The sequence below is a fragment of the Brassica napus genome, chromosome C3 (assembly GCF_020379485.1).
Source record: "Brassica napus cultivar Da-Ae chromosome C3, Da-Ae, whole genome shotgun sequence".
Taxonomy (NCBI): Eukaryota; Viridiplantae; Streptophyta; class Magnoliopsida; order Brassicales; family Brassicaceae; genus Brassica; species Brassica napus.
In genome coordinates, this window is record NC_063446.1 from 6032735 (window position 1) to 6055153 (window position 22419).

The following is a 22419-nucleotide window of genomic DNA, read 5'->3' on the forward strand; positions in this document are numbered from 1 at the left end:
TTGTTTTGATTAACCAAGCATAATATGTATTCTTAATACATATAAACTTCATTATTCCATATTTAACTAAACTTGCTTTGTTTATTGTGATCTTTCACATTTTTCATACATGAAATATATCAAACTATTTATTTGATGTGTCACAACCACTACTGTAATATGGCAGATATGATGTCTATGAGGATGATCTTCAAAAACGAGTTCAAGGACATTTGGGTCCGCCTTTGGAGTTCTTCATATCGCGGTAACAAGGACACTCGTCTTTGTTTCCATAAGTGCCTGAGGGAACACAGTAATCACACTTCCCGCAACATATATTGCAGTACTTTAGACACCGATCTTGGATTCTTGCCTTTGAACATCTCACGTTGCATTTTCCGTTGCATGGTGCTAATTTATGTATTATTCCAAATGTAAAATTACATATTTTGATGTATGGTGAGATTCTAATATAAAGTAACTAAATGAATTATGTATACTTACACGAATCGGCGTTTGAAAGCATGAGCAAAGAAGATGAAAGGAGAAGAGAGATAACGTAAAACTGCACAACAGCGGACTTCATCTTCATTCTTAGTAGGTTTAATTGCTTCGATAAGGCTTGTTACTATGGGAAGACGAAGAAAGAAACTCAAAAGCTTGCACACACTGCAAAAGAAGAGGTTGTTTGGGTTGAGCAAAATGAGGTTACAAAAAGAAATTATTTATAGTGAAAACTCTTGGTTTAGGACCGTTAGGTGAGACTTTCTGTGTGTCTAAAAGACTAAAAATCAACTATAAAAAATAAAACCAGAAATATCAACACTTTTTATACTAGTTTCTTGAAAATGAATTATGTAAATTATTCGACTAAAGCATCACATCTTTTAATAAAATTTTATAATAGTTATCAGACAAAGTTTTTAAATTGTTAATGATCAATGGGACTGCTCACTATTTGCATGTTTATTTTGTATATCTTTGAATAAAGAAATGGATATTATAATTTTCCAAGCTTCGTTAGCATACTTTTACTTTAAATTTTCTTTTCAATTTCTTAAAAAATAATTTCAAAAAAAAATTGGAGTCTATTAATTTCGTTGTTTGCATGCCGTATGGTGTCTAAATGTCATACATATTAGTATTCCTGTCGTTCTTATGAAATTAGATAAATGAATATACGTCACATGTTTATTTTTATTTTAATGGGAAATTAGAAGGCACAATGTCGTTCACGTTGAAATGCGACAAGAGTCCATGAGATGAACTTCTAAAGCTTTCTTTCTTCTCTTTAATTTATTTTCTTAGACTAACTTATTGATATATTCGATAATTGCAAAACAGTCCATAAGATGATAAGAAATGTTTGTTGTTACTTCAAAATCAAGGTTGTCATTTGTCAACCAAAACCAAATTAGATCGGATACATATAATTAAGAATTTAAGATAACGAGATAGAACTTGAACTAAACTGATGATAGACCACCTACTTCGACAATATGGTAATGAATGTCACAGCACTTATTAAACTAGATCTCGTCTTTATATATATGGATCATCTTGCCCAATAGGCTGACAGATGGGATGGATTCAACTTCTTATTATTCTTGGCAAACGGGTCCTCTCGACTCTCGAGACATTAGTCCTTGAGTCATAGGTTTTGTTTGCATGCTACTACACAATGGTATGCATGCTAAATTAAGATTATGAGATTTGTCGCTATTTATATCTATCTACCTTTTGTACGATTAATTTAGAGGTTTACTGTTACACACTTTCTTCAGTTATAACTTCTCTCTAGTCATCATTCATATGTGTTTGTGTCAACTTACATAAAACTGGTAAATATATTTTAACCACCCCAAAATTCAGTGTAAAACTTGTATTTATTTTTACTTATATAAAGAAGAGATAAGACACTGTTTCGATCAGATGGAAAAATAATCAATGGATTGACCAACTTTATCGAAATTAGCTTTGCTTCTCTCTTTTATTTTGCAAATTATTCGAGGTTTTGAATCTAATCGTTTAGATTTTGAAGCCTTAATGTTCGTATCCATTCACTTGCAAGAAGATTGAAATATGAGATAATGTATTTTCCTGTAGTTAGATAATATTAATAGATTTACTTATCAGGATAATCGGCGTATTTTAGCCGTGCGCCAAATCCATTGATCTCTCCTCTTTCTCTGCTCAGCACGGTCCTCTTCCCTGCATCGTTTTGATCCGGTACGCATTTTCGTCGTGACCTTGGTTTCTCCGATTTAGATGAAACCAAAGTTATCTCTGATTTTGACCCTTTGAGCTTTCCCAATTGGTAGATTCGATGGCTGCTCCACCTGCTAGGGGTAGAGCCGATTACGATTACCTCATCAAGCTCCTCCTAATCGGTGATAGCGGTACGAATTTGAATCCCATATGCTCGATCCCTCAGATCATTACGAGAGTGTTGTAAATCTCTGTAGCTTAGGGATTTGATTATTGGTGGCAGGTGTGGGTAAGAGTTGTTTGCTGTTAAGGTTCTCTGATGGCTCCTTCACCACTAGCTTCATCACCACCATTGGGTTTGTATTATCTTTATCCATCCATGTTAAGAATCATCTATTAGAGACTGTGGTGATGCAATGATGTTTCACACTGGTGTTTGTGTGTTGGCTTATAATGCAGCATTGATTTTAAGATACGAACTATTGAGCTTGATACCAAACGCATCAAGCTCCAGATTTGGGATACTGCTGGTCAAGAACGTTTTCGAACCATCACCACTGGTCAGTCAGTGTACTTTCGTTCTAATAGTGTGTACCTAACATGCATTGTCCCACGGGAAATTGGATTAGAGAGGATTAAGTGTCACTAGCAGTCTACTTAATGCTATGGATGATGCTTTGAGGATATTTAGTTTTTTTTTTTTTTTGAAAACTTGATAAGTTCCATTGCAGCTTATTACCGAGGGGCAATGGGCATTTTGCTGGTCTATGATGTCACAGACGAGTCATCCTTTAACAGTAATTTTTGCTTCTCTCTAAGCATTAACATCTTTGATTTTTACATTTTTGCTCTGTTCTGGACCTGTTTTCTTGACCTTATTGCAGATATTAGGAACTGGATTCGTAATATCGAACAGCACGCTTCGGATAATGTCAACAAGATCTTGGTAGGGAACAAAGCCGATATGGATGAGAGCAAGAGGGTATACAGTACAAGCGAGTTTCATTTTATACTGATTTTTACAACTGCCTGGTTCATGACTAATCATATTATATAGCTTTTACATTTTTTTTGTGTTTCAGGCTGTTCCAACATCAAAGGGTCAAGCGCTGGCTGATGAATATGGAATCAAGTTCTTTGAAACAGTAAAGCAAACATGTCTCATTAAAACTTATAAAACTCCATTGGTTATTTGTTTGCTGACGGTGGCTAATGAGTCATTTCACATGTCAGAGTGCCAAAACAAATCTAAATGTGGAAGAGGTTTTCTTCTCGATAGCAAAGGACATTAAGCAGAGACTCACAGATACTGACTCGAGAGCAGAGGTGATTAATTGCTTGTTACATTCTCCTTCAGTAACTCTTTCACTTCACTTTTTTTTGTTTGTACAAAGTGCCCTTTTTAAAGACTCTCTTTTTTGTTTTTTTCACAACTCCATCATTCATTGCAGCATGCGACGATTAGGATAAGCCAAACAGACCAGGCTGCTGGAGCCGGACAAGCCACGCAGAAGTCTGCATGCTGTGGAACTTAAAAGTTACTAAAGTCGAGAAGTTGAAATGGAACAAACCAGATTTGTCTAGGGTGCTTGTGTAATTTTTTTCTTCTATTGATGATTGTTCTTAATTTGCGTTTTTAGCTTGTTCATGAGGGTAATAGAATCTTTAAAACAATCATATGTCGCTGTAGCTGATTCTGTGGCTAAATTGTACCATTCAATTCAAAAGGAACGCTCTTCTTTGCCATAGATACGCTGAAGTTCCCGAGGCCAAAACAAAAAACATGACATTAGAAAATGCTCTGTTCTTTGGAAGAGATTCCGAACTTGGCCTAGCCACTTGCTCTTCAGTGCTCTGTGCGGTTTCTTGGCTATACACCATATCAGATGTTCGAATTGGGTCTTCAACATAAGACTGATAGTTCCCGACCACATGAGAACTAGAGCCAACACCTTGTTCATCACTAATATCACCAAATGTGATCCCAAGAGAGTCCTCATTGTTCCCATAAGGATGACCCTCCATTGCTTTCATATGACTGAAAAATGATACAATCTCAGAAGTGAATGCAAACCATCAAAGAAGCAAATATAAACCATAATGCAAAGTTCGGAGCATTACCATTTTTTTTTTATCATCTCAACTCAACGTTGCGATGTTTCGAGCAAGTGCGAGTTTCTATCTTCTCCTTTCGAAAAAAACCAAACCTTTAAAACGAATTTATAGCAAAGTCTGTTTTTTTTTTTCCAAAGAAACTGAAAGATAATTTGACTTCGGGACTGGCTGAAAATTGGAGAAACCAGAAGGTTTAGTTACCCCAACTGTTAGTCGGAAACTCGATCCCCGGTGAGAGAGCGTAATTTCGCCGGGGAAGAAAGTTAATCGAAGCAAAAATCGCATGATCTGGTCTTACGCGTGTCTAATCTTGACCGTTCATCTTTAGAAGACTTGTCGGCCCGAATATCTCATTTGTACTTTGCTATTTGATGTCAGAAATAGATTTAGCCCCCTCACGTTCAACGCCAAAGGTTCAACTGAAGTGACCACTCTATCTCTATGTTATGTAGCTTTTTGGTGTTTTTTTTTTTTTAGCGAATGAGCAGAACCCAAATCACTTTGCTTAGATAACATTCTAAATAGCTGTAATATTATTAAGTTGCGCTTCAAACTTGACATTCACAAATTTCTTTTCAAGATAAAAGCTCAGTTAAACAACTCTCACTTGTCCCTCGATTTAGTTTTGATAATTAAACAAAAGTGAGTAATATACTAATATGTGACTTTGATCAAAAAAAAAAAAAAATACTAATATGTGACTTTTTAAGTAACTTTTGCAAAAAAGAAAAGAAAAGGTATCATAATCTCCAATGCTAAGTAAATATATTCACTAGGAAAGAAATTTGTGAATGTCAAGTTTGAAGCGCAACTTAATAATATTACAGCTCTGATACCAAATTATTTTCTCGCAGGGTGGTAACTGAATGAACTTCTTCAAAGGTAGTTGATTCTCTTCGATTTGTTGCTTCTTCTTGGATTGATACTTCTAGTTTTTGAATATTTTTGTGATGGAGGCTCTGATACCAAATTATTTTCGAGTTTTGTATTTGTTTTTTCCAAATTATTTTCGAGTTTTGTATTTGTTTTTTCTGCTATTCAGAGACGAAGTCTCAACAGAAGGGTTAGATAACCAAATTATACAAACTCGCTTAAGTCTTATTCTTCATTGATGCCTTATGCATCTTTTTATATTACAACGGAGACATTACTAAAGATAAGAAGATAAGATCGAAATCTTATCTCGGCCAATAAAAAGAAAAAGATAAGATTACATTATTGATTTTTCTAAGTGGTTACGAGTGGTTGCCGACCTATTTTCCTCACATGTTTATTGCCTTTGTCGGTGTTGCTTCGTCTTCTATTATTGGGTCATCACTAGAGTCTTCTTGGGCCTTTTCTTCTTGGGCTTCTTCGGATTTGTCTGTACAGATCGAGCATTTGTGTTTTTCGTTGATCTTGTCATGTAGCTGACTTTGAATGAGTAGTCTACACATTGTTTGATGATATTGCAGACTTTTGATGATCCCATTGTCCCATATTTTGTAGACTATCGGGCCTATAATTTCTTGGATGTCGAATTCTTTGGTTGATTTGGTGAGTAAAAGTGTTGAGTCGGATTTGTAGTTGAGTCGGAAGAAGTCGTTCATGTAGACAAGTTTTCTGAGTATTCCTATGGTTAATTCAACATCGACTCGAACCAGGTCGTCTTCATCGTAGTGAATGTTTGCTGCACCATCTTTGGTTGGATATTGCTCGTTACTAATCCCCATTATTATTAATTTGATTGCTGGGCAGCTTAATCCTGTTTGGTTGAGTTCTGGGTGGTTGCTATAATACTGAAGAAATACTTCCTTTCCTTTAGCATATCCTGAAAAATACCTTGAAATAGCTGTTTTTAATCCGATCGGGAAGTGTTTTAGTTGGTAATCGGGTTTTCGTATATAAAGGGTTTCTATAAGTCCATATTCATGGAGGTTTTTTGTAAGTATTGGGTCTGCTTCGGGAAGTACCACTGCTTTTGGGCCAAGGCCTTGATGGTTTTTTGGGTATATATGTTTGTAGATGGTTTTTTCTGGGTAGGTATTTATTTCTTCGAAGTATTCGAGAAATTTTTCCTTGGTTAGTTTTATTTGTTCAAGGATGGCTTGGGTAGTGTCTATTTTGGCAATGGTAGGAATTTTTCCGATAGGGGTGAGTCTGGTTACGGGTTGTAGCTGAGTTCGTCCTCCTCCCCCTCCAAGAAGAAGTTGATCCTTGAAGGAAGTGGCTATTCCTTTTTGTTTCTGAGCCGAGTCGTCAAGTGCCTGTTTTGCGTCTTCAAGGTTGCCATAGCTTTTATGAGTGATATTTCTCCCTGTGATAAATTGTGCGGCCTTATGCCATTCATCGTATATTCCACGCATTGGGCCGTTGAAGATAACATAATATTTATGTGGTTTTTTAGTAGCTGGGCTTGTAGGCGGACTTTCTGGTAATATTATTGTTTCACTGTTTTGGGTTTGATTTTTTAGTGTTTGGACAGTTGCTTCAAGTTGGGTAATTTCGTCTTGGAGTTTTTGGAGGTTTTCTTTTTTCTGTTTGATAGTATTTTCCATCATCTTTATCACTGAGTCCATGGTTCCTGTCAAATATTGCCAAAGTGGCTAATTATTGTCCGAAGACTGTTTGTTTTGTTGATAATCTTTACCAATTATCGATGGTTGATCTTTTATACTCAAGATCATGAGTTATTTATTAAAATATTTTAATAAATTGAATCAGTCTTTCGACTGTTGATTTCGATATTCTCGTGTAAGAGAATCTGCTATAGAATTGAGTTCTCCTTTTATGTAGACTGGTATATATGAATATTGAGATAATTGCATTTGCCATCGAATAAGCCTTCCCTGATTATAGTTTGCTTTTATATTATACTTCTGAAATCCTATTAAATATTTTGAATCAGTTCTTAGGTAAAAGGTTATTGGTCTTAAATCTATTTGCCATTTTTTAAAAGCTTTTATAGCTGCTAATGTCTCTAGTTCATGGATTGGGTAATTTTGTTGAGTTGCTGTAAATGTCCCACTATTATATTTAACTAGTTTTTCTTGTTTTAGACTTGTTATCTGAGTAATCGATTCTTTTAATTTTTCTGGTTTCTCTAAGGCTCTATTAGTTAAAGCTGTAAGAGTTGCTCCCCACTGTGTAATGCATGCGTCTGTTGACACTATTAGAATGTCATTATCAGTCGGGTTATATAATTCTGGTAAATTTTTACACATTTCTTTTAATTTTTTTACTGTTTGACTGTCTTTTTCTTCCCACTTCCATGGTACCTTTTCTGATATTTTTTCTTGTAATGATTTTCGTTCTTTAGCTAGATTTTTAAAGAAACCTTGTTCTGATAAATAGTTAAGATTTCTTAAGAATCTTTGAATTTGTTTTCTGTCTTCTAGTTTATTTGGAAACTCATAAATTTTTTCTAATATATGTTTTTGTGCGGTTATTTTTCTTTCGCTAGTTATTTCTAACCCTAAGAATTCAATTTTTGTTTTTAATATCTGTGCTTTCTTTTTACTTAATACTACTCCTTTCTCTTAACATCTTTCTAGTATTTTATAGACTTTTTCTAAATGGTCATTTTCATCATTTTTTGTGAATATTATAATATCATCAATATATACTGAACTAAATTCTTCATATCCAATCAAATTGTTATCCATAAATTGTTGAAAAATCCCTGGTGCTTGTTTTAAACCAAACGGTAAAACATTCCATTCAAAATGTTTTTGAGGTGGACAAGTAAATGCCGTTAGTGGTTTTGTATTTTCATGGAGACGTATTTGCCAATATCCTGATTTTGCATCTAATGCGGAGAAAATTTTTGCTCTCCTAAGTTTTTTAATTAGAAATTCTTTTCGTGGTAGGTTTTGAGCGTTTCCAATAGTTGCTTCATTAATTTTTCTATAGTCTATTACCATTCTTCGTTTTCCTCGTTTCTGCTCGTTACGGTTATTAACATAAAAGGCTGGTGACGAATGAGGACTATAACTTTCTCTTATCAGTCCTTTGCTAAGTAATAACTTTGTTTCTTCTTTAAATTCATTTACGTCCTGTTCAGTATATGTCATTTTGTAGTTTACTCTAATTTCTTTATTTGGGTCTTTTAGTTTTATTTCTATTAAAAGATTATTTGTATTTTTTATGTCTAATGGATCTTCACTGCAAACCTCGTCAAGTTTATCTGTTACCATTTTATTGCTTATTATTTTTAATATTACATTATTTATGTTATTTATTATTAATAATCTTTTTGAATTATATATAGGTATTTTTATTTCTTCCTTCTTCTGGTTCTTTAGTTTTGGACATGTAAGTGTTATATGTTTTAGATGTTGACAAAAAGGTCTGTATAATTTTAGAAAGTTGTTCCCTAGTAAAAAGGGTAGTCCTGTATCGTGTTTGTATATGCTTGGAATAATAAATATTTTGTTCATTATTTTTATTTTTACTAGGAATGCTGCATATTTTAATTCATGTTGACTTTTATCTACAACTGTAATTTTAATTGGTTTTGGTAACTTTTTCCATGTTTCCTTGCTCAACATTTTTTCTTGAGCAATACAAAGGGTTGCTCCTAAATCTATATATGCTAGGGTTAGTTTCTTAGTTTCTTCGATTTCTATTTTTATGAATGTACTATTCGGATTCATCTGATGATCTATTATAACTGGATTCTGATGATTCTGAATCAGTAATGATTTTATAACAGTATTCTATTTCACTATCTGATGATTCAATAGGTTCTAGTCCTATTTGATTTGCCAAATTTAAGTATTTAATCTCTTTTTTATAGTTTTTTCTTTTTGGGCATTCATTAGCATAATGTCCAATTTCTTGACATAACCAACATTTGCAATTTTTCTTTCCCTGCGGACAATATTTTTTATCAAATTTTTTCTTAAAATATTTTTTATTTTTATATTTATCATTCCATCTCTTTTTTTGTGGTTTATAATATTTATTATTGTATTTAAATCTTCTTTTATTATAACTCTTGTAATATTTTGGTTTATATTTTCTACGTTTTTTATATTTCTCTGGTTCACAGCCAAATCTTTGTGGTATATCTTCATATTTATCGCAGCATAGGTTAAATGGTCTTTTTGATTTTTTAAGTTCTTGTTTTTGAATACATAAATTTCTTATATAGTCTCTTAATGATTTTATTATTCCTCCTAAGGAGTTTGCTACTAATCCTTCTGTTTTATTTTCTTTAAATTTCTTGCTAATGGTTTCGTTAAATGGTTGAGGTAATTTTTGGATAAATATATCCATGTATTTTTCGTAATCTTCATGAGGTAGTTGATAATAATATGATTCATACTGACATATAAATTCGTTTAGATAGCATATATCACATATCTCTATATTATTTAATACATGCCTTACCTTCATTATTTGATCTTCATCTTCATTAGTTTGTACATTTCCTAAGAGATTTAATCCTCCGAGGAATTGTTGATTAAGCGTTTCGACAATAGCTATTAGGATATCATTATGCGTTCTGTAAGTATTGATTGGCATTTTTCCGGTGTCTTTTAAACTAGCTAAAAAGGTAAAAACCATTCCTGTGGTTCTATATATGAGTAGATTTAGATAACTTTCTGCATTTAATTTTGAAATTGATTCATCAAGTTGTAGTTGTATTTGATGTTCAGCAACCCAAGTGTGAAGTCTAGCTTTTCCTTCTTGTTGTTGTACACAATCTAGATCAAGAAGGTCGTCTCTCATTTCTTTTGGTTTAAATTGTTTATATTTTTCGTATTTTTCATATTTTTCATATTTATCATCTATTGTTTTAAAATATCCTTTTTTTATTTTTAATCTTTTCAATCTCATTTTTTGATTTTTCTTCTTTATTTAATTTTTCTTCTGGCTTTAACCCACTACCCCCCTCTTCAAGAGGATGCAAGAGCTTCTTATCGGGTTCATCTTCTGAGGAGTTGTCAATAATTACTTCATTTTCTTCCATAACTGGATTATCTAGTAATGTTATCTGTTTCATCATTTCTCTTAATTCATCCATACTTTCATTTATATTACTCATCTTCCTACTCTTATTATACTAGTTGCAGCTACTGGTTGTCGAAAATCTTTATTTTTTTAAAATATTTTTCTAATTCTTCTATAGTTATGCATTTATGTTTTTCTGACTCCTCTAATCTATGTTTAAGCTCACCTAGTTCTTCTACTTGTCTATCATTTAATTGCTTGTAGTTGTTTATATTTTCTTTGAGTTTTTCATTTGTTTGTTGCATCTTATTTAAATCATTGTTTAGTTTTTCTTCTATATTTTGTATTTTTTCAAGTATTATTTTTATTTGATCGCCAATTTTTTCAGTCATAATTTTTCAGTGAGTTTATTCATTATTTTAGTTAAATTACTTACTGTTTTTAATAAATCATCTAATTCCTGTAATCTATCAAGTTCATCTAAAATTTTTATTTCACTTTTTATATCATCAAGACTTTCTTGTATCTTAATTTGATTTATTGATATGTTACTCAACATTTCGGTATGATTATTTAAAACTCCACATATGATTCGTAGTGAATGACTAATCTTTTGTTCTTCTTTTATGTTTGCGCCTAAATTATATTCAGTATTTTCTGCCATATTTCTTTGTATTGGTATAATTCTTTCTTTATATGGTATTCCTGGTATAGAATATAATTCTGGATGATGCTCTACAGTTTGTTCCATAATTTTATCCATTTTTATAACTTTTGATATTCTTCTATTATTTTGATTTTGTTTAAATTAATATTAATTATATCTTTTTCCATCTTGTTGAAATTGGTTGCTCTTCCATTATTTTTATTTATGATTTTACATATTTCAGTAAAATATTTGCTTCTTTTGTCTGTGACTTCTTTAGATTTTTCTTTGTCTCTTGCTCTTTTTATTTGGGACGTTTGCATTTTTTGTCTAATTTTTACTAAAGTCTATTATCTAAGTCCATAAGGGAATTTTCTAATCTATTTAGTTTGATATTTATTGTTTCTAATTCTTTTTCTCGATGATTATTACTTACTCTTGTTGCACTCGTGCTTGGTTCAATAAATCTTTCATTCGAGTTTCTTGGTTTAGAAACAGATGGTCTCCGTTCAATCAGTCTTTTGTCCCTTTTAGTTATCGCCTGATTTGGTTTTTCTAGTTTAATAATTGGACTAAATAAGTTGTCAATATGTATCCCTTCAGAATTGGCATTATAACTTACACTATGGGATGAATTACTTAGTGCGTAATTTATTTTATATGATATTGAAAACGGGTGATTTCCTTCTTTGAATAAATCAATTCTTTTGAAATCATAATTTACTAGCATGGATTTATCAAGGTCGCTGTCTAATAAAGATAAAGTTGTTTGGAGAGTAACATCAAATTTTACTTTTCCAAATTTTAGATTGCATGCTCCAAAGGCTATTATTTTATCTTGATCATCATTTATTCTATCATCGATTAATTCAAGGTCCATAGGGGTATCTATGCTTTCTCGAAATCATCCTTTTATTATTATCTGAATAGTATTTATATTTATATATTTTATTGAGGATTTTATTTTGGAATCTTTAATCTTCTTTAGTCGTTCATTTATTTGTTCTTTATTGACCAATGATAAGGCGACTGTGCCAGCTGCCTCATCTATTGGAATAGGTAATTCACCCATCATAATTCCATAGAAAATATTATTTTTCCTAAATATTTTTGCAAAAGGATTATTTTTATTTTTAAAATTAGTTTTTTCTGATATATCAAAATTCTCTTTTTCAATTAGAGACCTATCGATCAATATATCTTGAAAGAAACTTTGCGATGTTTCGAGCAAGTGCGAGTTTCTATCTTCTCCTTTCGAAAAAAACCAAACCTTTAAAACGAATTTATAGCAAAGTCTGTTTTTTTTTTTCCAAAGAAACTGAAAGATAATTTGACTTCGGGACTGGCTGAAAATTGGAGAAACCAGAAGGTTTAGTTACCCCAACTGTTAGTCGGAAACTCGATCCCCGGTGAGAGAGCGTAATTTCGCCGGGGAAGAAAGTTAATCGAAGCAAAAATCGCATGATCTGGTCTTACGCGTGTCTAATCTTGACCGTTCATCTTTAGAAGACTTGTCGGCCCGAATATCTCATTTGTACTTTGCTATTTGATGTCAGAAATAGATTTAGCCCCCTCACGTTCAACGCCAAAGGTTCAACTGAAGTGACCACTCTATCTCTATGTTATGTAGCTTTTTGGTGTTTTTTTTTTTTTTTAGCGAATGAGCAGAACCCAAATCACTTTGCTTAGATAACATTCTAGATAGCTGTAATATTATTAAGTTGCGCTTCAAACTTGACATTCACAAATTTCTTTTCAAGATAAAAGCTCAGTTAAACAACTCTCACTTGTCCCTCGATTTAGTTTTGATAATTAAACAAAAGTGAGTAATATACTAATATGTGACTTTTTAAGTAACTTTTGCAAAAAAAAAAGAAAAGGTATCATAATCTCCAATGCTAAGTAAATATATTCACTAGGAAAGAAAAGATTACACCCTATGAAAGTTTCCTAAATCTGCAGATATACAAATCTAAACTATTAAGGAAAAATTCAAGAGAATGAAGGAAACTAATTATTATATCCATTAAAAAAAAAAAATTAACAAACTGTTCTTCCAAGCTCCAACTTGAGATTCAAATTCTCCACCATCCCCAGACTCAGATCCAAACACGCCACCCTCTTCCCACTGCTCGACTTCTTCAACGTCGTCATCGTCGGCTCCGGCAATAACGCCCGTGTAACCAACGCTGCGCCGCCGCCACTTTCGTTCCTGTGTCTCCTCATGTGACCTCCTAGAGCTTGTCCCATCGGAAACTCCACTCCGCATATCGGACAAGGATGCGACGAAGGAGCTTTGGCTTTCTTCACCAATCCAGAGAGACTCTCATTGTTAGGTTTCTTGTGGCTCGCACGGTGACCTCCCAACGCTTGAAACGAATGAAACTCTTTCAAACACGTTTTACATGTGAAAACGCGTTTCTGATCCGCACCTTTTTGTCCGACTCTTGATAAAAGCATCAGACAGTTCGCTGCCGTAGCCTCCACCGTCGGGTTAATCTCAGAGATTGCAACCATTTTTTTTTTTTTTTCAGATGATAAAACGAAACGATTAAAGGTTTGTGTATGTGTTTGGTGTGATTGTTATTGTTGTGAGTTGTTGTTGTGTTTGTGTCTGTTTGTTTGGGATGTATTTATAGATATGGAGTTGTGTGGGACTAAAGACGTGTGGGAAGATGAAGAATATACCCTTGTGACTTGGTGGATAAGGAAGTGGCTGGGAAGTAATGTGGTGTTATCGTAATTACGTGGAAAATGAAGGGGTAGATAACGAAGATGCGAGTTATGTGGTCACGACTTGCGACACCGCGTAGCTTTGGAGACTTTCGTGTGGATGAGAATCTTCCTCGTGCTTTCTCGAACACTTAGGTATTTCTTTTGAAAACATTAAGACTCTGAGTTTGATTTATTGTCTTCTAGTTACTACTTACTACTACACCCTGCGCGTGATTTTCTCAGCCGTCTCTAGATACTATATTTTATAATCAGCCTCCTGGATATTTTTGATTTATACAAATGTACTTTTAAAATCATGGTTTGGATTCTTAACTTATTTTATTAGCTTATACTAAATAAAAATAAAAACAGAAAACATATATTATTGGTTTATTTTTTTTTGTATATATTTTTTGCTTCTAGCAATTTTTATTTACTTATTTAAATTATAATTTATCCAGAAGTATGATACAAACTGGAATAGCTAGCAAAGAGTGTTTGTATCTCTTGAGGAAGAAAAAGAACAATTTGTTATAGAATGTTCTATAAAAACTGATGTCAGCAATGACCATTTTACAGTTGAATCCCAGCGAAGGCATGACAAAGCAAGATGCGTGAAACTTAGGCGCCGTGTGGAGTAAGTGAGAGTAAATTAACGAGGCGATATGTACGGAGACTTGGTGTAAACGTGGGAAGCAAGAAGAGTAGATAATTTTAAAAAGGGGAAGGTGACGTGGATCTTCTTCTAGTACATGTTTCACGCGGTCCAAACTTGGTTAAGTAGTTGTTTATATGCCTTAACGTTCTTGTTTTCACATTCCCCTCTCGAACCTTCTCCATTTATTGAATAATCAGTTAGATGATTCAGGTCAAGTACAAAAAGTCTATTCAAAAACAGTTTATATGATTGGACACGTATATGGTTGTTGGGTGATAGGATCACCAACCAACGTATAAACGGATAAACATCACATATATGCCCGACTTGTTTAGTTTGACCCTATCTCTATCAATTTCCATTGTGCTTTGTACGCCAAAGAAAGAAATAGTATGCACTCATCATACTTCTAGAGTGTATAAGACCAGTCAAAATAAATCTTATCTTTTTGAAAAAAACTTCAAAATTGCCATTTATCCTTGACTTTTTATAGTATTTATAATTTATTTTATTTTATACTACCAATTTCATTTGGAATAATTATTCTGTGGTATTGTTTCATTTTACACTCTAAAATATAATAAAAAGAGGTTTAATTGTAAAATAAACTAATCATATTTAATATTTTTACTAAGAGCGACTACTCATCTCACTCAAAATAAGGTAGGATTGAAGTTATTATTCTATTTTTTTAATGAATGTATATATTGGAGATACTCTTAGAAAGTCTTGGTACCTAGAATAAACCTAGATGATTAATAATTAAATAGGAAATTAGTGTTTTAGTTACCTGACCAACTAAAAAAACATAATCGTCTTTTAACAACCATGGAAATGACAAATTTGAATTGACCCAAGGGCCTGGCCCATATCGCAATACATTGATCCGTTCTGTATTCTGAATCTGTTTCCATAGTTTTTATACAAAGAAAACTATTCAATAATTTCGATATTAGATGAAAAATGAAAACTAGAGGCCTTCACTCCAACGTTTTCGTTTAAGTCTGAGTTGAGCTTTCAGGTTTACAGGATAGCAAAAAAAAAGAAGAAAAAAAGTTAATGTTGATCGGTTTGAATGATAAATCATATATGGTTTCAGTTCCGAGTCACCAAAAAATAAGACCCTGAAGATTTGGAATTCGTACGGAAACAAAGCTGCTACTCAAAGGCTAAGCAAAGCCGCCTGACATCTTCTTCATAAAATGCCTTGTCAAGCATCTGGCTCTCCCCATAAGACATCTTGGAGAATATTGCTTGATACGGAGGCAGGTTATTTCTCCATAACACCCTAACAGCGGATCATTGTTTTCGCTGAGCCATGTTTATACCCAGTGAATGTAATTTTATTGTTTGGCTCTGGAATGCTTACAGGAGCCAAATGCTGCATAAAAAATGATTTGGAGTAAAGTTTATTCCTGTCTTCTCTTGTAATCTCAGTGCCAATGCTTCATAAAAAATAAGGAAATCAGTTTCAGTTTGGTTTTAATAAAAAAGCAACACAAACGAAGATAACATCTCTCTTGTTGTTTGATGAGCAGATACATAGAGCAGTTATAAATTATCCACTGATGGGGATGTTCACATCTCTTCTGCTAGCTTCGAAGACAAGACCAGACATTATCACTTGTTAGAGCACCCAATCCTCATTGGGATTGAGAGTATCTAACCAAAAATTCTAAAATTATTAAAAGATACAAATATTATAAATTAATAGATGAGTATGTTAATTTTTTTGGAAACTCAACTAATAATATCTCATTTGACATATTATTGATTGGATTTCCAAAAATTCCAACATACTTTCAATTAAATAATAGTTATTATATATACATACACTAATATGCAAGTTTGGAACTCTATGGTAAAAAAACTTTGGAATTGCTCTTAAAACGCAATAGTACATCAAAATGAAAGAACCATTAGAAATTAAACAATTGTTTTATGGTACATTATTATTATTATGAAAGACAAAATGAAAATATGAATTGTATTACATCATATTTGAAAAAAACATTATTCAGAACATAAAAGTTTGACAAAACTTTATTTTATGCATAAACAAAAAATCTACACAAAATATCTCTTTAAGTTTTTAATATATATATACAATGATTAAAATTCAAAACAAATTATAAATAACAAATTAGTTAAACACATAAATATAAAACATAATTTTATAAATATATATATATATATATAACAAAAAAGCAGTGGCGTTAAAAATCCATAACTAATACCAATTTAGGAAAACACAATTATTTTTTATAAATAAAACACTAATATTATTGTGTATGTGATTATATAATTTATAGATGTAATAAATATTTTATTTTAATAAAATTAAAGTTTAATATAAAATTTTGAAATAAGTGAGTGTAAATTTTAAATTTTATCAATTAAATGATGTTACTAGAAATAAACAATAAATCGAGAAATGAATCTCCTATATATATTAATAGAGAAACATTTAAAAAGTTATAACCTTTAGTTTGTACTAATTAAAAAACGTCATGCTGAGTTGTCACGTAATTGGAATGCTAATTTTGCTTACGTGGCGACATGAGAATCAATTGAAAATTTTGTTAGTCCAAAATTAAATTGTCCATTATGGACCATTCATTTATCAAACTGAAATTATTATATATTCTTTCCTTAAATAAAACATATAGAATTATCTAATGTGATTAAAATATATATGACAATTAATAATTTTAAATAATAAAGATATGCTAACAATCTGTATACTTTATATCATTTTTTAATTATTTATTATTAAAATAAATTACACAATTACATTAATTATATAATAAAAATTTAGATTTTTTGTATATGTTGTATTTTAAATTTTCCAAAACGAGTATAAATTACTAAAACTGTTAAAAGTCTCACATAAACTTTTGTGATCAAGATTTAGATTTTTTTCTATAATAAGATACAATGATTATAAAATCATAAAATCATATAAATAAATAATTTTATTTCATAGGTGTTTATGTTAATATATATATATATATATATTTCATATCGTTTAAATTAAACTATACAATATGAAAATATATACTTATATTGTGATATCTGCGTTGAGCATATATTGAAAAGTTAATATTTTAATTTTGAAATCTTCATTGTTTTTTTAAATGATTATAAATTATTGAAACTACTAAACATTCCACATTTAAAAAAAATCGTTGGTGTAAAATATTGTTACAGAAATATGTAAATAATCATAAAAACATATGAGTAGAAACCTCAATTAATAAATATACATATTAAAAGTATACTATATATCTATGTTCATATCATTTAAATTTAATTATATATCATATACGATAGATAAAATTGATTGTTTTGATTTATTTACCCTAAAATGATTGCGAATAAACAAAAGTTGTCGTTTGATTTATATGCGCACGCTAATTTGTTACATAATAGTAAATGGTTTCTTAGTTATTTAATATATAATTATAAAAAGAAATAAATATAAAATATTTATGCAAAAAAAACATAAAAAGAATAAATATAAAATATTTATTCTCCATAAGGCGTGATCTTAACCTAAGTATGCATTTCTTTAATAATTTCAAATCTTAAACATTTTCCAAATCTCAAGCCAAAACAAAATAACAAAATGAGAATAAACTCAAAATTCAATATTTATATCGAGCAATAACCAAAATAAAAAAAACGATACAAAAATGAAAAAAATATTGAAGATAGGTAGGATTGGCTAGTGAACGTAAACTTCTCATAACTATAATTAACTTTTAAATTGCTAAATCATGATATAAAATCGAGCTGACATAGTTTCATTGTAACCAAATAGTAGGATTCTTCGGCCCCAACGTAAGGTTCTTATGTGATAAGTGATTTTTTGACATAAAATATTTTTAAAAATCAGATCAGTTCATCAGTAAACAAATTATGTAATTAACAAAAAAAATTTAGAAATTTTTTTTAAGGGTTAAAAATATTAATTCGATCAATAGTATAAATTTTATTTTCCACACGGTATTTATTAAATAATTTTTTATATAAATTCGCCATGCGCAAGGCGAGTCTTATCCTAGTATATTAAGAATTAAGTAAAAAAAATGAGAGGAGCGATTGGAATTGTGGATTTGACACGTGTCTATCCTCGAGTGTTTAGTGACAAGTGGTACTTTAAACTCAGTTTGTGTCCGTTGACCAACTAAAGCTTTCACTCGCTCGGGTTAAACCCGACTAAAGCTTTAGTTGTGTCCGTTGACCAACTAAAGCTTTCACTCGCTCGGGTTAAACCCGGCAACGAAGAGATGAAAACGAGATCATCATCCTCCGGTGACCTGGTTCCGGCGGGTAACAGTCGCGAATCCCAGCTACACATCGTGGACCCCACTTCATCTCCCCGGAAATCTTTGCATGGTTTGAATCTGCCTCGACCATCGTCTCGTAGAAGCAAAGGCGGTGTCGACGATTCGGTAAGTGAGAGCTGACAAAGATCGAATCTCTTTCAGATTGTCCCAACACACAATGTTGAATTTTGTCACAAGAAGAACAAATTAGTGTTTTGTTTTTCTTTCTGAAATTGAATTTGGAAAAGGAATTGATTATTGGATGTGTGTTTTAGATTTATCATTTGTGCAATAGAAAAATGTAAAAATAGCTCTGTGGTTAAATGCTTGTGAGGCTCTATGATTCGTTTCTCTTACATACACTTTCTTGGTTCAAAGTACATAAACTCAAAACAGAACCAAACAAAAAGCTTATTCACTGTTTTTGTTTTTGTTTTTTTGCTTTTAAAGGATCGTCGCAGCTATGCCTCCAAGGGTTTCCATTTGCCTAAAGGATGGACCGTTGAGGAGTTTCCTAGGAGAAACTCCTACATTATTGATAAGGTAGAGCTGTCTTGGCTAATTTAATTCGCATCAATCAACCTTAGTCCAATTAGAATTGCGAAGCTTTTTTCATCTCTTTTATGCTCTGCAACTGTTAGTAAGAATTGTTCCTTGCAGTTTTATGTTGAGCGAAAAACAGGAAAGCGGTTCCGTTCCCTTGTCTCCGTTGAGAGATACTTGAAGGAATCAGGGAACCGTAAAGATCAGCAGCAGCTTGTGCTTTTACACCATCAGCGTGCCCCTTCCAAAGATTTCAATCTACCTGATGGATGGTTCGTTGATGAGAAACCCCGGAGACATTCCGGTCGAATAGACAGGGTATACACTATACACATCTCTGTCTTTGGTTTGCTTGTTATCTCAAAAACCGTGTTTGCAGGCTTACATTGAGCCAGGAACAGGGAAGAAGTTCCGTTCTCTGCCTGCTGTTGAGACATACTTGAACGGTACAGTTGACTCGGTTGATTCCGGGCAGCTTTCGGTAAGCTTTAACATCTTTTAGAGGTACTTTGTTGAACCGGTGGTTTGTACCGGTTTGATGGGTGTTTGTTTTCCAGATTTTGGCGGACCCGAATGGTATCGGATTTGAGAGCGTGGATATTGACCCAAACCCACCAGAGAAAGTTAAATGGGTACTGACCGGTCCAGGAGGAAACATGTTTAGTGCGCATGTTAGCGGCTCCGACGTCTCTAGCTCTGTCCAACAGACATGGTCTGAGGCTTTTCTCTCACTGATCCAAGAACGGGTTTAACCAATGTCTGCTTATTCCTTGATTGGGCTTTTTTGTCGGTTTTATCACTTTTTGGATTAAATGTTAATAAGCTATCCTGGTTAGTAGTCTCTAGTACAAGTTGTTTCTATTTCGGTTTAGCTTATAACTGGCCTTAATAACCGGTTTGACCAGCTTTACAAATTCATACCCGGTGTGTACCGGGTTTTGGCAATTCGGGCATGAATAATGTGCAATAGCGAACCAACATTTGTCGGATGACATTAAAAACCCTTCAATCATTATGCAAATGAGTACATAACTAAATATATTAACAAAACTTATCAATATTGTAGTGTAGATTTGACTATCCGTTTAATATACAACGTCTTTAATTATAAATATATCGTATTGGAATAAGGCTGATGGAAGCCTGATCTCTCTTGACGAGCACGAAAGCTAAAACTAGTAGTGACTGCTTAATTGGACAACGCCTTTTCTAAGTGATATTAATCATCAATGTGGAATAACTCTTTTTAACACTGCGAAATAACTTATTTAAGGTAAATGAAGAAGATATATGTTGTGTTCTTTTTATTAAATGCCAAAATTAAGATTAATCCGTTTAATTACACACGTCAACAATGAAAAGAAAATACTTACCTGATTCATAAAAAAAATGGACCGATTAAGTGTAAGTACAAATATGAAGGTAGGCTATAAAAAAAAGAGATCTTTAATTTATTTAAAATACCTAAATTTCGATAAACTCCTCATTTTTTGTAAAGTTTTGTTACTTGTGTTTTAGTTAAAAAAATTTAGACTTTACGACAATCTAATAATTTCGTTTTAATCCTTATCCTAGTTTTTAATTAATAAAAAATATTTTAAGTCCAAACTAATTAATTACAACTAGCTTTGGATATCCATCAATGTATTTAAATATTTTGATGAGAAAATAAACCATTGTTACTAAGCACAAGTGACGATGGCGTGATTCGTGTAAATTCCAAAGTAAGGAATAATACAAGGTCGACTTAACGATGTATACTATTGTTTGTTTTATTCTGTTAGATCTTTTCATGTCAAGGTGTTTTTTATTTTGTAAGATTCTAAAGACTTTCCACCTATGTCGACTGTGGTATTAAAAAATGTTCAAGCCTATTTAACTTTCTCACTTAATATAATCTAATAACCAAACTATATTTAAACTATTAGCCAACTCGTTAATGTTAGATAATCGTTCAAAATTTATATAGGGGTATCGTATATTGGACCCTTAGCTAGAAAAGAGAGGCCTTTTAATTTAATAATAAAGTATTAACAACAATGAAATATATGAGACGACACTAAAACCATTTGGTAACACTTAGTGTTGTCTGTGTACTAAAACTATCTTATAACTAGATTAAGATATCCCGCTCAACAACATTATATATATATATATTATTTTATGTATTATATGTTCTTACATATTATGAAATAATAAATATATATTGAATAATTAAAAGTCAGTAACTATTACATATATAATTAAATTGGTGCAAACGTATAAATCAATTTTATTAATCCAAACAATTTTTTTTAAAAATTTGATAGGATATGTAATTAAATTTAAATGATATTAACATACATAGTATATTTTTAATATTAATGTCTATTAAATGATGATTTCTACTCATATGTTTTTTTGATCATGTGTATCTTTAATAGCAAAAATTTTAAATTACTGATAATAAATTTTCATTGTGGGATTAATAATTTTAGTAATTGATAATTTTTAAAAAAATTATCAATGTTAGTTCAAAACTTTTATCAAAAAAATTTATTCAAAATAAATTTTGAAACTAAAATATTTATTCATTCAATATGGTTTATAGTTTAATTTAGAATGATATATATACTTATATATTTTAAATCTTAATGATTAATTAAATTAGACTTTTACTTATATGATTTTGTAATCATTTGTATTTTGTCATAACAAAAATTTTAAACCATGGATCGCAAAATCTGAATGTGAGACTTTTAACAGTTTTAGTAATTTATAGTCATTTTTTTAAATTCAAAATATAACATATATAGAAAAATCTAAATTTTTATAATATGGTTATTGTGATTTTTAAAAAATTATTTTAGTAGTTTAAAATTAAACAAATTTGATAGAAGATACATTATTTTTTTATCAGATCTTTATTATTCAAAATCATTAATTGTCATATATACTTTACCCACATTAGGCAATTCCGTAATCTTTATTTAAGGAAATAATAAATGACATTAATAATAAATTTATGGTTAGTTTAATAAAAAGATTATTATATAATTAGTTGAACCAACCTATTTCTCTAATAATTCAAAAAATCATCTTAGTGATGATATATGGTTACAAAAAGAAGTTGTAATGTTTCACAGATAATATATAGGGGATGATGTTTTAATTTAGATGGTGGATGAATAAGGGAGTGATTACGTGAGTTTATATGATTTTACCACTTAGATGATTATATACGAAATTGTGATCTGCGTACACTTTTTTTTTTTGCGTACACTTACTTTTCATTTTATACAAATATA

At 31.4% G+C, this 22419-nt stretch overlaps 5 protein-coding genes across 7 annotated transcripts; 2 read left to right on the top strand and 3 right to left on the bottom strand.

Moving 5' to 3' along the window:
• Positions 1 to 61: 61 nt before the first annotated feature.
• Positions 62 to 691, bottom strand: LOC106395400 (gibberellin-regulated protein 10). Its single transcript, XM_013835869.3, has 2 exons — positions 484 to 691; positions 62 to 390 (listed from the first exon to the last, which is right to left on the bottom strand). The coding sequence occupies exons 1-2, from the start codon at positions 569 to 571 to the stop codon at positions 203 to 205; spliced, it is 276 nt and encodes a 91-aa protein (XP_013691323.2). The 5' UTR covers positions 572 to 691; the 3' UTR covers positions 62 to 202.
• Positions 692 to 1908: 1217 nt separating this feature from the next.
• On the top strand, positions 1909 to 3935 carry LOC106386849 (ras-related protein RABE1c). Of its 3 annotated transcripts, none has more exons than XM_022698791.2 (9): positions 1909 to 2027; positions 2116 to 2208; positions 2301 to 2378; positions 2471 to 2543; positions 2647 to 2747; positions 2919 to 3169; positions 3270 to 3332; positions 3421 to 3513; positions 3639 to 3935. In XM_022698791.2, the coding sequence occupies exons 3-9, from the start codon at positions 2306 to 2308 to the stop codon at positions 3720 to 3722; spliced, it is 738 nt and encodes a 245-aa protein (XP_022554512.1). In that variant the 5' UTR covers positions 1909 to 2027; positions 2116 to 2208; positions 2301 to 2305; the 3' UTR covers positions 3723 to 3935. The 3 variants fall into 3 exon arrangements, with proteins under 3 accessions (XP_022554512.1, XP_013682119.1, XP_013682118.1); XM_013826665.3 differs by having other exon boundaries at positions 1915 to 2208; positions 2919 to 2984; positions 3072 to 3169; XM_013826664.3 differs by having other exon boundaries at positions 1915 to 2208.
• Positions 3887 to 7357, bottom strand: LOC125584171. Its single transcript, XM_048752192.1, has 2 exons — positions 4309 to 7357; positions 3887 to 4225 (listed from the first exon to the last, which is right to left on the bottom strand). The coding sequence occupies exon 1, from the start codon at positions 6858 to 6860 to the stop codon at positions 5565 to 5567; it is 1296 nt and encodes a 431-aa protein (XP_048608149.1). The 5' UTR covers positions 6861 to 7357; the 3' UTR covers positions 3887 to 4225; positions 4309 to 5564.
• Positions 7358 to 12771: 5414 nt separating this feature from the next.
• Positions 12772 to 13593, bottom strand: LOC106386850 (zinc finger protein ZAT12). Its single transcript, XM_013826666.3, has one exon. The coding sequence runs from the start codon at positions 13400 to 13402 to the stop codon at positions 12926 to 12928; it is 477 nt and encodes a 158-aa protein (XP_013682120.1). The 5' UTR covers positions 13403 to 13593; the 3' UTR covers positions 12772 to 12925.
• A 4839-nt stretch (positions 13594 to 18432) lies between these two features.
• Positions 18433 to 20046, top strand: LOC106386848 (methyl-CpG-binding domain-containing protein 7). Its single transcript, XM_013826663.3, has 5 exons — positions 18433 to 18715; positions 19040 to 19132; positions 19250 to 19450; positions 19512 to 19613; positions 19690 to 20046. Exons 1-5 carry the CDS (start codon positions 18551 to 18553, stop codon positions 19882 to 19884), a joined length of 756 nt encoding a protein of 251 aa, XP_013682117.1. The 5' UTR covers positions 18433 to 18550; the 3' UTR covers positions 19885 to 20046.
• Positions 20047 to 22419: the final 2373 nt, after the last annotated feature.